Below are 12868 nucleotides of genomic sequence, written 5' to 3' on the forward strand. Positions count from 1 at the left end.
GAGCTGTAGTCCCAGCTACTCAGGAGGCTGAGGCAGAAGAATTGCTTGAACTGAGGAGGGGCCACTGAGATTGTGCCGTTGCACTCCAGCCTGGGAAACAAGAGCAAAACTATGTCTCAAACAAAACAAAACAAAACAAAACAAAACCAGGAGTTGAATTTTTCCCATCTTGAAAGACTCTTTCGGTCTGTTTCTGGTAATTTACAAAATTGCTAAATGGAATACACAAATTCCGTATGTTCTCTGCCTCGTAACACCATGAGTTCTAACCCTTCTGAACTCTGAGAATACCACAAGTTTTGGACCCATAGCTCTAGCATTCTCAGGCTTGGGATCCAGGCTCCGTATATTGTTTACCTTGAAAGACACAATTAAATGGACTGGTTTTAAAAAGTAAAAACGGGCCGGGCGTGGTGGCTCATGTCTGTAATCCCAGCACTTTGGGAGGCTGAGGCAGGCAGATCACCTGAGGTCAGGAGTTCACGACCAGCCTGGCCAACATGGCGAAACCCTATCTCAATTAAAAATACAAAAAAAGCCAGGTGCAGTGCCTCAAGCCTGTAATCCCAGCACTTTGGGAGGCTGAAGAGAGCAGATCACGAGGTCAGGAGTTTGAGACCAGCCTGACCAACATGGTGAAACCCTGTCTCTATTAAGAACACAAAAATTAGCTGGGCATGGTGGTGGGTACCTATAACCCCAGCTACTCAGGAGGCTGAGGCAGGAGAATCGCTTGAACCCAGGAAGCGGAGGTTGCAGTGAACTGAGATCGCGCCACTGCACTCCAGCCTGGGCAACAGAGTGAGACTCTGTCTCAAAAAAAAAACAACAAAAAAATTAGCCGGGCATGGTGGTGCATGCCTGTAGTTCCAGGTACTCAAAAGGCTGAGGCAGGAGAATCGCTTGAACCCAGGAGGCAGAGGTTGTGGTGAGCCAAGATCGTGCCACTACACTCCAGCCTGGGCAACAGAGTGAGACTCTGTCTCAAAAAAAATAAAAAATAAATAAAAACATACATACACACATACATACAAAGAAGAAAAGTCCCACCAGTGCCACGACAGTTTACAAATGCCATGGCAACCCCTAGAAGTTACCTTAAATGGTTTAAAACGGGAGGATCTCTTGGTTCTGGGAACTCCCTGCCCCTTTTCTAGAATATTGATGAATAACCTGCCCTTATTTAGTATATAGTCAAGGAATAGCTATCTATTCACAAGGGCTGCTGCTATTGCTGTGTCTATGGGGCAGCCATTTCCTGTACTCTGCTGCTCTAATAAACTTGCTTTCCTTTTTCTCTATTGGCTTGCTCATGAACCTTGCACAAAGCCAAGAACCCCCTTGGGCTAAGCCCCAATTTTGAGGTTCACCTGCATACCTCATACCCAAATCTGAACTCAAATTCAAAGTCTTAAATACTTTCCCCATGAAGGCATGCATCACCATCCCCTACTCCAGATATCTTACATGTCAATCTCTGAGCAGTGTTAATTATTTCTTTGTAATGTATCCATGGTATACCCATTCTTCTCTACCCTTACTGCCAGCATCCTATTCTAAATCTTAAGGTCTTAAGGCAAAAGCTTCAAGGCTCTCTATAATCTGGATCTGCTCTTTCTACCTGAAGCCTTAGTACTCTCCCACACAAACACAGCATTTCTACATGTTTGCAGAATATGCTATTCTACTTCCACTTCTTCCCTAACAATCTATCAAATCCTGTGAATCCTTCAAGCTCCAATTCCAAAAAGTATGTGCTTATGGTTGTCTTCCCAATTACGATTCTAAACTTCCTGAGGTTAGAACTATGTCTTCTGCTTCTTTTAAATGTCACACAGATAAAGAGATTATATGTTTTAAATCAAAACTCAGAACAAAGGATCTGTCATTTTCAGACAAAAAAAAAATCTGACAGATAAAGTTAGACATCAAAATGTGTTTTATAGGTTATTGCAATGGCTTACTAAAACTACAGAATTATCATAATTCATGTTGAATACTTTTTGTGGAGTCTTTTATCATACAAGGAAGTTGTATAATACTACTACTAATAGTATTTCTGGGCTGGGTGCAGTGGCTCATGACTGTAATCCCAGCACTCTGAGAGGCCGAGGCGGGCAGGTCACCTCAGGTCAGGAGTTCGAGACCAGCCTGGCAAACATGGTAAAACCCTGTCTACTAAAAATGCAAAAATAGCTGTATGTGGTGGTGGCCACCTGTAATCCCAGCTATTCGGGAGGCTGAAGCAAGAGAATCGCTTGAACCTGGGAGGCAGAGGCTGGAATGAGCCGAGATCACACCATCGCACTCCAGCCTGGGCAACAGAGTAACACTCTGTCTCAGCAGGAAAAAAACAAAATCCTTACCCCAAAGTTGGTCTCAGTCACTCAAAATGATTTATTGAGCACCTACTAAAAGTCTACCACCAGCGTAATGGAAGGCACAGTGACTACAGAAACCTCAGCCCCACGTCCTCCCATGTTCCGGTCTAGGGAGATCCTTCATGGCTCTTGAAAAACTTTGAGGCCGGGTGCAGTGGCTCAAGCCTGTAATCCCAGCACTTTGGGAAGCCAAGGCAGGCGGATCATGAGGTCAGGAGATCGAGACCATCCTGGCTAACACGGTGAAACCCCATCTTTACTAAAAATACAAAAAATTAGCCGAGCGTGGTGGCGGGCGCCTATAGTCCTAGCTACTCGAGAGGCTGAGGCAGGAGAATGGCATGAACCCAGGAGGCAGAGCTTGCAATGAGCTGAGATCGTACCACTGCACTCCAGCCTGGGCGACAGAGCGAGACTCCGTCTCAAAAAAAAGAAGTTTGAAACCAGCCTGACCAACATGATGAAACCCCGTTTCTACTAAAATACAAAAATCAGCCAAACATGGTGATACACGCCTGTAATCCCAGCTACTCGGGAGGCTGAGGCAGGAGAATTGCTTGAACCCAGGAGGCAGAGGTTGCAGTGAGTCAAGATGGGGCCACTGCACTTCAGCCTGGGCGACAGAATGAGACTCTGTCTCAAAAAAGAAAGCAAGAAAACTTGATTCCCTCCTATGCTTTGTATATATCTCTCCTGACTACCTGAATTAAGTAGTTGAACTGATTCTTATCTCCTTACTATTTTCTTTTCTTTTTTTTTTTTTTTTTTTTTTTTGAGGCCAGAGTCTCGCTCTGCCGCCAGGCTGGAGATACTGGCGAATCTCAACTCACTGCAAGCTCCGCCACCTCCTGAGTTTCTCGTCTCCTGCCTCGCCCTCCAATGCTGGCGTCGCCAGCCGGCTGGTTTTTGTATTTTTGAAATGAAAACGAGGAGTTTCCCGTGTTAGCCAGGATGGTCTCGATCTCCTGACCTCGTGATCCGCCCGTCTCGGCCTCCCAAAGTGCTGGGATTACAGGCTTGAGCCACCGCGCCCGGCCACTATTTTCTTTAAACCATCACAAAGGAAATGCCTTTTTTCCAGTAAAAACACCTAAATTCCAGTATCACCTTAAGTTGTCCTCATCTAGTATACTCTGCTCTTACTTTTTAAAAAAAAGAATAAAAGAGAAAAAAAGGAAAGGCATGGGGAGAATGAAAAACCTTCATTTCTCCTTTCCTTATGTCTAAATAATGAGAACTCAAAAAGACCGAGGCTTACACACTTGCCTCATTAAGTAGAAAACTATCAAAATAAGAATTTCAAAGTAATAAAAAGTATTTGTCCACATCAACTATGTGCAGGACAATGTCCTGCCTTGTTTTATTTTTTATTTGTGATCAAAAGTCAAATCTATGTAATTAGCAAAATGGCACAAGCTATTTACCCTTTTTTATTCTAAAAAAATTGTGTAGAAGATTAGCAGTGAAACAATATGTAATACATACAAAAAAAAATACTGCTATTTCTATCTACATTTCCAGATAAAACACAGGTGTCCCAAAAGCAATACAACAATGCAAGCTACTGTGAATGAGGTTGTAGATATACAGTGATATGCTATGACAAGGGATGATTTCACAGGAGAGCACTTTTCCCCAAAAGAGCTTTCATCTTTGACAATGTGCTTCAGGCAGCTCATGCCAGAGAGGGCATGACCAACACAGTATACCATCAAGATTAATGCTAAACTCCCTCATCTTGGGCACTCCATCAGTTTTCAAACACAGAGGGTCAGAAACATAAAATTCTTCAATATAAACACACACAAGACACAATAAAACACCACATGCTGAAAAGGTACCAGTAGGACAAAATAAGAACAAGTGGACTTAAGGCCAGGCACAGTGGCTCACGCCTGTAATCTCAGCACTTTGGGAGGCCAAGGTGGGCGGATCACAAGGTCAGGAGATCGAGACCATCCTGGCTAACGCAGTGAAACCCCGTCTCTACTAAACGTACAAAAAATTAGCCGGGCATAGTGGCGGGTGCCTGTAGTCCCAGCTACTCAGGAGGCTGAGGCAGGAGAACAGCGTGAACCCGGGAGGCGGAGCTTGCAGTGGCTGAGATGGCGCCACTGCACTCCAGCCTGGGCCACAGAGCGAGACTCAAGTGGACTTAAAATTCGGCAAAAAGGAAAACATCTTAACAGTCAAAATGAATGAATAGGCCAGGTGCGGTGGCTCACGCCTGTAATCCTAGCACTTTGAGAGGCTGAGGTCGGCAGATCACGAGGTCAGGAGTTCGAGACCAGAGTGGCCAGCATGGTGAAACCCTGTCTCAACTAAAATACAAAAAAAAAAAAAATAGCTGAGCATGGCAGCATGCGCCTGTAGTCCCAGCTACTTGGGAGGCTGAGGTAGAAAAATTGCTTGAACCCAGGAGGCAGACGTTGCAGTGAGACGAGATAGTGCCACTGCACTCCAGCCTGGCAACAGAGCTCAAAAAAAAGAAAAAAATCACCTACCTACCTACAGGAAAAGCTCAAATGCCTTAATATGAAAAACGAAACCCTTCACAATCTCGGCCAGGTGTGGTGGCTCATGCCTGTAATCCCAGCACTTTGGGAGGCTAAGGGAGGTGGATCACCTGAGGTTCGGAGCTCAAGACTAGGCTGGCTAACCCGGTGAAACCCCATTTCCACTAAAAATACAAAAATTAGCTGAGCATGGTGGCGGGCGCCTGTAATACTAGCTACTCAGGAGGCTGAGGCAAGAGAATCACTTGAATAGGGGAGGTGGAGGTTGCAGTGAACCGAGATCATACCACTGTACTCCAGCCTGGGTGACAGAGTGAGAATCTGTCTCAAAAAAAAAAAAAAAATGAATAAGAGAAGTTGGTATCTTTTCTAAAGCATAAATGTGTTCTGCTTAGCCGTTTAAATGACTATCACCTACCTACAGGAAAAGCTCAAATGCCTTGGTATGAAAAACAAAACCCTTCACAATCTTAGCACAATCTACTACTCTAAAGTCATCTTAGTAGGGTGCGGTGGCTCACGCCTATAATCCCAGCACTTTGTGAGGCCAAGGTAGGTGGATCACCTGAGGTCAGGAGTTTGAGACCAGCCTGGCCAACATGGGGAAACCCTGTCTCTAATAAAAATACAAAAATTAGCCGGACATGGTGGCGGGCACCTGTAATCCCAGCTGTGCGTGAGGCTGAAGCAAGGGAATCACCTGAACACGGGAGGCGGAGGTTGCAGTGAGCCAAGATGACACCACTGCACTCCAGCCTGGGCGACAGAGAGAGACTCTGTCTCAAAAAAAAAAACAAACAAAAAAAGAAGTCATCTCCCACCACCTCTTCCAAGCAACCATGTCACCATCCTCTTCTGCCAGTGTATCTTTGTGTACTGTTCTCGGCCTATGTGCCCATACCATTTTCTGTCAAACCGCAATTCATCCTTCAAATTGGAAGGGTCATTAATCTCAGTAGAGGCTTTCCCAGTGTCCCAGGCAGTAGTCTCCCCCTTTAAGCTGCTGCCCAATCACAAAAGACCATACACATCTCCAGACACACCAAATAAAGGATGAGAGAATGGAATGAAAGGGATACAGAAGTGGATATAGGGAATGGGAGGGGAAAGGAAAGTCTATATTCATTCCTAAAGTTCACTGCTGGCCAGGCACAGTGGCTCACACCTATAATCCCAGCACTCTAGGAGGCCAAGGCGAATGGATCACCTGAGGTCAGGAGTTCCGAGACCAGCCTGACCAATGTGGTGAAACCCCGTCTCTACTAAAAATACAAAATTAGCCAGGAGTGGTGGCAGATGCCTGTAATCCCAGATACTTGGGAGGCTGAGGCAGGAGAATCGCTTGAACCCAGGAGGTGGAGGCTGTAGTTAGTCGAGAACCCACCATTGCACTCTAGCCCGGTGACAGAGCAAGATTCTATCTCATGAAAAAAACTAGTTAACTGCTGACCCTTAGAAACACAACAGTTCTAATTCCGTACCAAATCAATATCCCCTTTCAGAAATACTACTCTGTAAAGGCACCCAGAAATAGCAATGGCAAAGTGGTATTGACAAGAATGTAACCTAGACACCTTTTATACCTTACCTCCTTCTTCCTTGACTTCTTCACTAGGCTCTTCTGAAAAAGGCTCCTTTAGGATAGGATGATCACGTCTGTCTTCTTGGGTAACTGGCCCAGGCCTCAGTGTAATTTTTTTCCCTCTTTTTGAGCCAGTAGCCTGGAGTTTTCCTTTACCAATGTGTATATTAAGGGGGTGAAAAGACTCCAAGGAAGGTAGGGTGATTCCCTGAGAGATGGCAACATCAACACTTTCTAGAATTGGTACATTTGTGTCCTGGGTGAGCATCCCAGAGCTCAGAGATGTATCCTCCATACCAAGCTGATTTCCTGCATCCTGCACAGATTGTACTTCGAAGCCAGCTACTCTGCCATGACTTGGATCCCAGGACAGTGACACCGACCTCAAGTCCTTAACCTGGTCAGATTCTGCTTTAACAGCTGATTCTAGGTCTACGTTGTTTTCCTCCTGATTGCCTTTATGCTGCAGGGACTCTGTCACTGTAGTTCTTCTCTTCTTACAGGGCAACATTTTAAAAGTCCCACTTTTGTTCCATTCTGAAAGAATAAAAACAAGTTCTTACTGCCTTCATATTAATTAATCGTAGTAACATTTACTCAATTATCTTTTCATTTATTCATGTTCAATCACGAACACAATACTTCACACCAAACGCACAATTTCCCTTTAGGTGGAAGCTGAGAGACAGCGGTTAAGTGACTGAGTTCAAATCTCAACTCTACTGATTACTACTGATGGACTACTGTTACCTTGGCCAAGTGATTTAACTTTGCAAGTCTTCAGTATCCTCAACAGTAAAAAATAATTGCTCTTACTTCATAGAATTGTTACAAGAATTAAAGGGTAAGAGATTAATAAACATTGTTATTATTACCATCAGGGTGGTAGACTAGCATGATGCTGAGAATAAACTATGGAGTCAGACTGTCTGGATGTTTCCCGAGTCACCTTCTCTCCAGCTTTATGACCTTGTGTGAGTTACTCATCCTGAATCTCAGTTTTCTCAGCTATAAAATGGAATATAGTAGCATCCACTTCATTAGATGGTAAATGATCAATACATGTTTGCTATTGCTGTTTTAATAAACAGGTATTTCCATTAACGGAAACAAATCAAAAGCAAAGTGTGACTGTTTAAAAGGTTAGGCTATGTTGGCCGGGTGTTGGCTCACGTCTGTAATCCCAGCACTTTGGGAGACCGAGGTGGGCAGATCACCTGAGGTCAGGAGTTCAAGACCAGCCTGACCAACATGGAGAAACCTTGTCTCTACTAAAAATACAAAATTAGCCAGGCATGGTGGTGCACGCCTGTGATCTCAACTACTCCAGAGGCTGAGGCAGGACAATCACTTGAACCTGGACGTGGAGGCTGCCATGAGCCAAAATCGCTCATCATTGTACTTCAGCCTGGGCGACAAGAGTAAAACTCCATCTCAAAAAAAAAAAAAAAAGAAAAGGTTAGGCTATATTAACAAATTTTGTGTTGAAACAAGGAAGATGAGAGTCCTACTATCCTCTGTGCTATGTTACTTCTTGGCTTTTTGCTTCAATTCTAGTTATCACATTTTAAGGGCACTACTGACCTAAACCAGAGGGTATCCTCTATGTTCTTTTAGTACCTGTTTGCAAACCTCTTTTACAATACTTATCAGTTTTGTAATGGTTTCTCGTCTTTCTGTTTCTCGTCTGCTTCCTCCAAAACTATGAGCTTTTTGAGAAACAGGATTATTTCAACTCATATCCCTAACATCCAGCAGTATCTGGGTTTTTTTTGGAACAAGGTATCGCTCTGTCACCCAGGCTGCATTGCAATGGCATGAACATAGTTCGCGGCAGCCTCGACCTCCTGGGCTCAAGCAACGCTCCCACCTCAGCCTCCCAAGTCATTGGGATTACGGTTCCATCCAAGCCACTGCACCAGTTCAGTATTTGGGTATTGTAGATACTCCACATGTCACTGAATATTGTAGATACTCAGTGAAAGCTCCCAGAATAATAAATGAAACAGAGGTTAAACAACTTATTCTGTGCAGCATTTGGGCCAAGTGTTAAGCATTATATAAAAACTGATGGGCCGGGCGCGGTGGCTCAAGCCTGTAATCCCAGCACTTTGGGAGGCCGAGGCGGGCGGATCACGAGGTCAGGAGATCGAGACCATCCTGGCTAACATGGTGAAACCCCGTCTCTACTAAAAATACAAAAAAAACTAGCCGGGCGTGGTGGCGGGCGCCTGTAGTCCCAGCTACTCGGAGGCTGAGGCAGGAGAATGGCCTGAACCTGGGAGGCGGAGCTTGCAGTGAGCCGAGATCGCGCCACTGCACTCCAGCCTGGGTGACACAGCGCGAGACTCCGTCTCAAAAAAAAAAAAAAAAAAAAACTGATGGTGGCTGGGTGCAGTGGCTCACACCTGTAATCCCAACACTTTGGAAGGCCAAGGCGGGCGGATCACAAGGTCAGGAGTTTGAGACCAGCCTGGTCAATATGGTGAAATCTTGTCTCTACTAAAAAATACAAAAATTAGCCAGGCGTGGTGGTGGGCACCTGTAGTCCCAGCTTCTCGGGAGGCTGAAGCAGGAGAATCACTTGAACCCAGGAAGTGGAGGTTTCAGTGAGCCAAGATCATGCCACTGCACTCCACCCTGGGCAACAGAGCAAGACTCTGTCTCCAAAAAAAAAAAAAAGACATCTTATTACCCAGGAAAACTTTACTGTCATAAATAGATCCAACAATAGAATAAGCCGCCTTGTGTCAGATCACTGGCAATGTTCAAGCAAAGCCTGAATGTCCACTTATCAGAGTACTAGATGAAAGCTGGAACTAGAGAACTGAAAAACAAAAGTTCTTTGTAACTCTAAGAGTCTAAGGTTAGATTTCTCTTTCTTTCTTTTCTCTCTTTCTCTCCAGAGACAAGGTCTCGCTCTGTTGCCCAGATCGGAGTGCAGTAGCAAGATCCTAGTCACTGCAGCCTCAGACTCCTGGGCTCCAATGACCCTCTGGCCTCAGCCTCCCAAGTAGCCGGGACTACAGGCACTTGCCACAACCCTCAGCGATGTTTTTTGTTTTTTTTTTTTTTTGTAGAGACGGGGTCTCAATTTATTACCCAGACTGGTCTCAAACTCCTGGCCTCAAGCGATCCTCCCACCTCAGCCTCCCAAAGTGCTAGAATTATAGGCATGAGCCACCGCGCCCGACCTATAGTTAGTTTTAAACCTCCCTTCTGTTTCTCCAAGACATTAGGGGAGATTCTCCATCCCCTCAATCAACTGATGTCCTTAGTAATTAAAGCTTAATAAAACATGAAGATTTCGTTAGATTCCTGTGGGAGATGGTGGTGACTGGATGAGAAATAGAATGGGAGTAGCCAGGGCAACTCTTTTATTTCACAGATAATTACTGAGATCAAAAAAAGGAAAACAAAAGAAAAAGAAAGAAAGAAAAAAAAGGAAAAAAGACAGCTACTTCAGCTCCAGGCACTTCAAACACAACAGTAGCTCGACAGAGTGCGCTTTTTTGGGAACCCAAGTCGGACCAGCAGGGTGAATGAATGCCAATGTGGAGGCAGCCCCGGCACGGCCCTCTCCTAGTAAAACATTTTCAAAAGGCGTCCTAACCGCGCTTCCACCTCGGTGCCCAGGGCTGGCCCCAATCCCCATTCCCAACTAGAGACCTTCACGCCCTTAACTTCCGCTACGCACCCCGCGCCCACCCTCAGACCGGACCCTCTCGTCCTGGACATCGTTCGCCCAGGTGTCCCAGCTCCCACCTGCCTCTTCCCACCCCACCACACATAAACCTGTACCCTCACCTGCCGGCCTGATTCCGCGGAAACGGGTTTGGCACCACCGGAAGTCAGCCAACGACAGCGAATTGCGTGCGCGTCCCCGAGCCTAGGAGCGCCGCGCCGCAGGGCATCAAGGAGCATGCGCCTAACACTATGCGCCATCCCATTTGCGGGCAGAGTGAAGCCACAGCGCTAGTGCGTCAGTTATTGGCAAAAAAATTTAAAGGCACTACTTGACTTTCTCTGCCCATGGAGTTAGCCTACTCAAAAATGAGGTTAAGGTTCAGTGGTTTAGATTAACAGCTAATTTAGGGGCCGGGCGCCATGGCTCACGCCGGTAATCCCAGCACTTTGGGTAGACGGAGGAGGGCGGATTACCTGAGGTCAGGAGTTCGAGATCAGCCTGGCTAACATGATGAACCCTCGTCTCTACTAAATATACAAAATTAGCTGGGCGTGGTGGCACACGCCTGTAATCGCAGCTACTCCGGAGGCTGAGGCAGGAGAATCGCTTGAACCCGGGAGGTGGAGGTTGCTAAGGCAGTCTTGGACTCAGGCTACAGTAATTATTCATATATGTACAATATTCTACATTTTACAAAATGCTCTCACATTTTCTTAGGTGACGTGGTCTCCACAATAAACTATGAGATTATTATATCATATTCCAGTTTGCACAGGACAAAGTTCTGGCTCAGCTGAGTAGGTGATTTCACAATGGTACACAGACAGCTATCAAGGAGAATCAGGTATTAAGTCTCCTAATTCTAGCTAATAATGCATTGACCCAGTGTCCAGGAGGCTGCCTGGGGTGTAACAGATGTTCAATAATTCAATACACGCTTTTTGAATGAGCGAATTAATGAATGAATGAATGACTCCTAAAATGATGTTATTTCCACTTTTCTAGAAATACAGAATGTCTGGAATCCACGGAGACTAAAAAAATAATAATGAAAATAAAAACAGAATGTCAAAAGCTGGAAAAATACTTTAAACCCCCTCATTTTACAGGTAAACCACCAACAAAAATTTATACATTTGAACTAATCCTATCTGTAAACAGAATCCAACAGGATGAAATTATCCACAGCCAAAATGAAGGTTCAAATTTACCCAAACACGGCTATAATTGGCAGTAGTCTGACTCTAACCTGAATCACACCAACTCTCCCAAATACCAAGGAAGACTCCAGAAGCTCAGAGTTTCATGTGTGTTGTCCTTTGACCTACAGAATACACAGATCCTTTGGTTTGGCCTCTCTCTCATACGAAACCCTAAGCACAGTGAGGCTCATGAAAAACAATTCAACACTGATTAACTTTGGCACTTTTCATTAGTTTTTGTTTGTTTGTTTGTTTTAAAAAAAAGACAGCTTTACATACCACAATATCTATCCGTTTTACGTGTACAATTAAATGATTTTTTTTTTTTAAGATGGAGTCTCCCTCTGTCGCCGAGGCTGGAGTGCAGTGGCCGGATCTCAGCTCACTGCAAGCTCTGCCTCCCGGGTTTAACGCCATTCTCCTGCCTCAGCCTCCCGAGTAGCTGGGACTACAGGCGCCCGCCACCTCGCCCGGCTAGTTTTTTGTATTTTTTTAGTAGAGACGGGGTTTAACTGTGTTAGCCAGGATGGTCTTGATCTTGTGACCTCGTGATCCGCCCGCCTCGGCCTCCCAAAGTGCTGGGATTACAGGCTTGAGCCACCGCTCCCGGCCTTTTTTTTTTTTTTTTTTTTTTTTTGAGACAGAGTCTTGTTCTGTTGCCCAGGCTGGAGTGCAGTGGCGTAATCTCGGTTCACTGCAACCTCCACCTCCTGGGCTCAAGCGATCCTCGTGTCTCAGCCTTCCAAGTAGCGTGCACCACCACTCCCGGCTAATCTTTGTGTTTTTAGTAGAGACGGGGGTTTCACCATGCTGGGCAGGCTGGTCTCGAACTCCTGACCTCAAGTGATCTGCCCGCCTCGGCCTCCGAAAGGTTTGGGATTACAGGCGTGAGCCACCGTGCCCAACTGTTTTTTAAAAATTAGTAAATGTTCAGACTTGTGCAACCATCCCCAGGTTAGGTCTTTCATCAGAGTTTCTGAGGTTTAGGACAGTTTCCATCCACTGTGAAATATGAGCCTTAAAAAAAGTTCCGTAATAACCTTTAGCGGTCTCAGAAAGCATAATGATGGCAATCGATACTGAAATCCAGGCAGTACAGAATTTTATTTTCTCAAAATTCTGGAACTCAGGACCGAGAACATTTTGCTGCTGTATTAAAGCCCAGGAAACTGAAATCGGAGGATTTCATGTAATAATCTACCGACGCGGCCGGGCGCGGTGGCTCAAGCCTGTAATCCCAGCACTTTGGGAGGCCGAGACGGGCGGATCACGAGGTCACAAGATCAAGACCATCCTGGCTAACACGGTGAAACCCCGTCTCTACTAAAAAACACAAAAAACTAGCCGGGCGAGGTGGCGGGCGCCTGTAGTCCCAGCTACTCGGGAGGCTGAGGCAGGAGAATGGCGTGAACCCGGGAGGCGGAGCTTGCAGTGAGCCGAGATCTGGCCACTGCACTCCAGCCTGGGCGACAGAGCAAGACTCTGTCTCAAAAAAATAA

The 12868-nt window shown here is 45.6% G+C and overlaps 1 protein-coding gene across 9 annotated transcripts in view; it reads right to left on the bottom strand.

Annotated features, from left to right (window-relative positions):
* Window positions 1-10404, bottom strand: part of GON4L (gon-4 like) — a 240991-nt gene extending 230587 nt beyond the window's left edge. Inside the window, exons 1-2 of one of the 9 annotated variants that reach the window (XR_004179950.1) lie at window positions 7355-7555; window positions 6486-7016 (exon numbers count right to left, since the gene is read on the bottom strand). Coding sequence is in view for 7 of the 9 variants with exons in the window: in XM_031658588.1 (XP_031514448.1) it covers window positions 6486-7016; window positions 7355-7376 (553 nt within the window). In the remaining 2 variants the exon portion in view is untranslated. Of the gene's footprint in view, window positions 1-6485; window positions 7017-7354; window positions 7570-10286 lie in introns of those variants that run through there. The other 8 variants (XM_031658588.1, XM_031658636.1, XM_031658515.1 and 5 more) reach the window with 8 other exon arrangements.
* Window positions 10405-12868: the final 2464 nt, after the last annotated feature.

This window comes from Papio anubis, chromosome 1, assembly GCF_008728515.1.
Source record: "Papio anubis isolate 15944 chromosome 1, Panubis1.0, whole genome shotgun sequence".
NCBI lineage: Eukaryota > Metazoa > Chordata > Mammalia > Primates > Cercopithecidae > Papio > Papio anubis.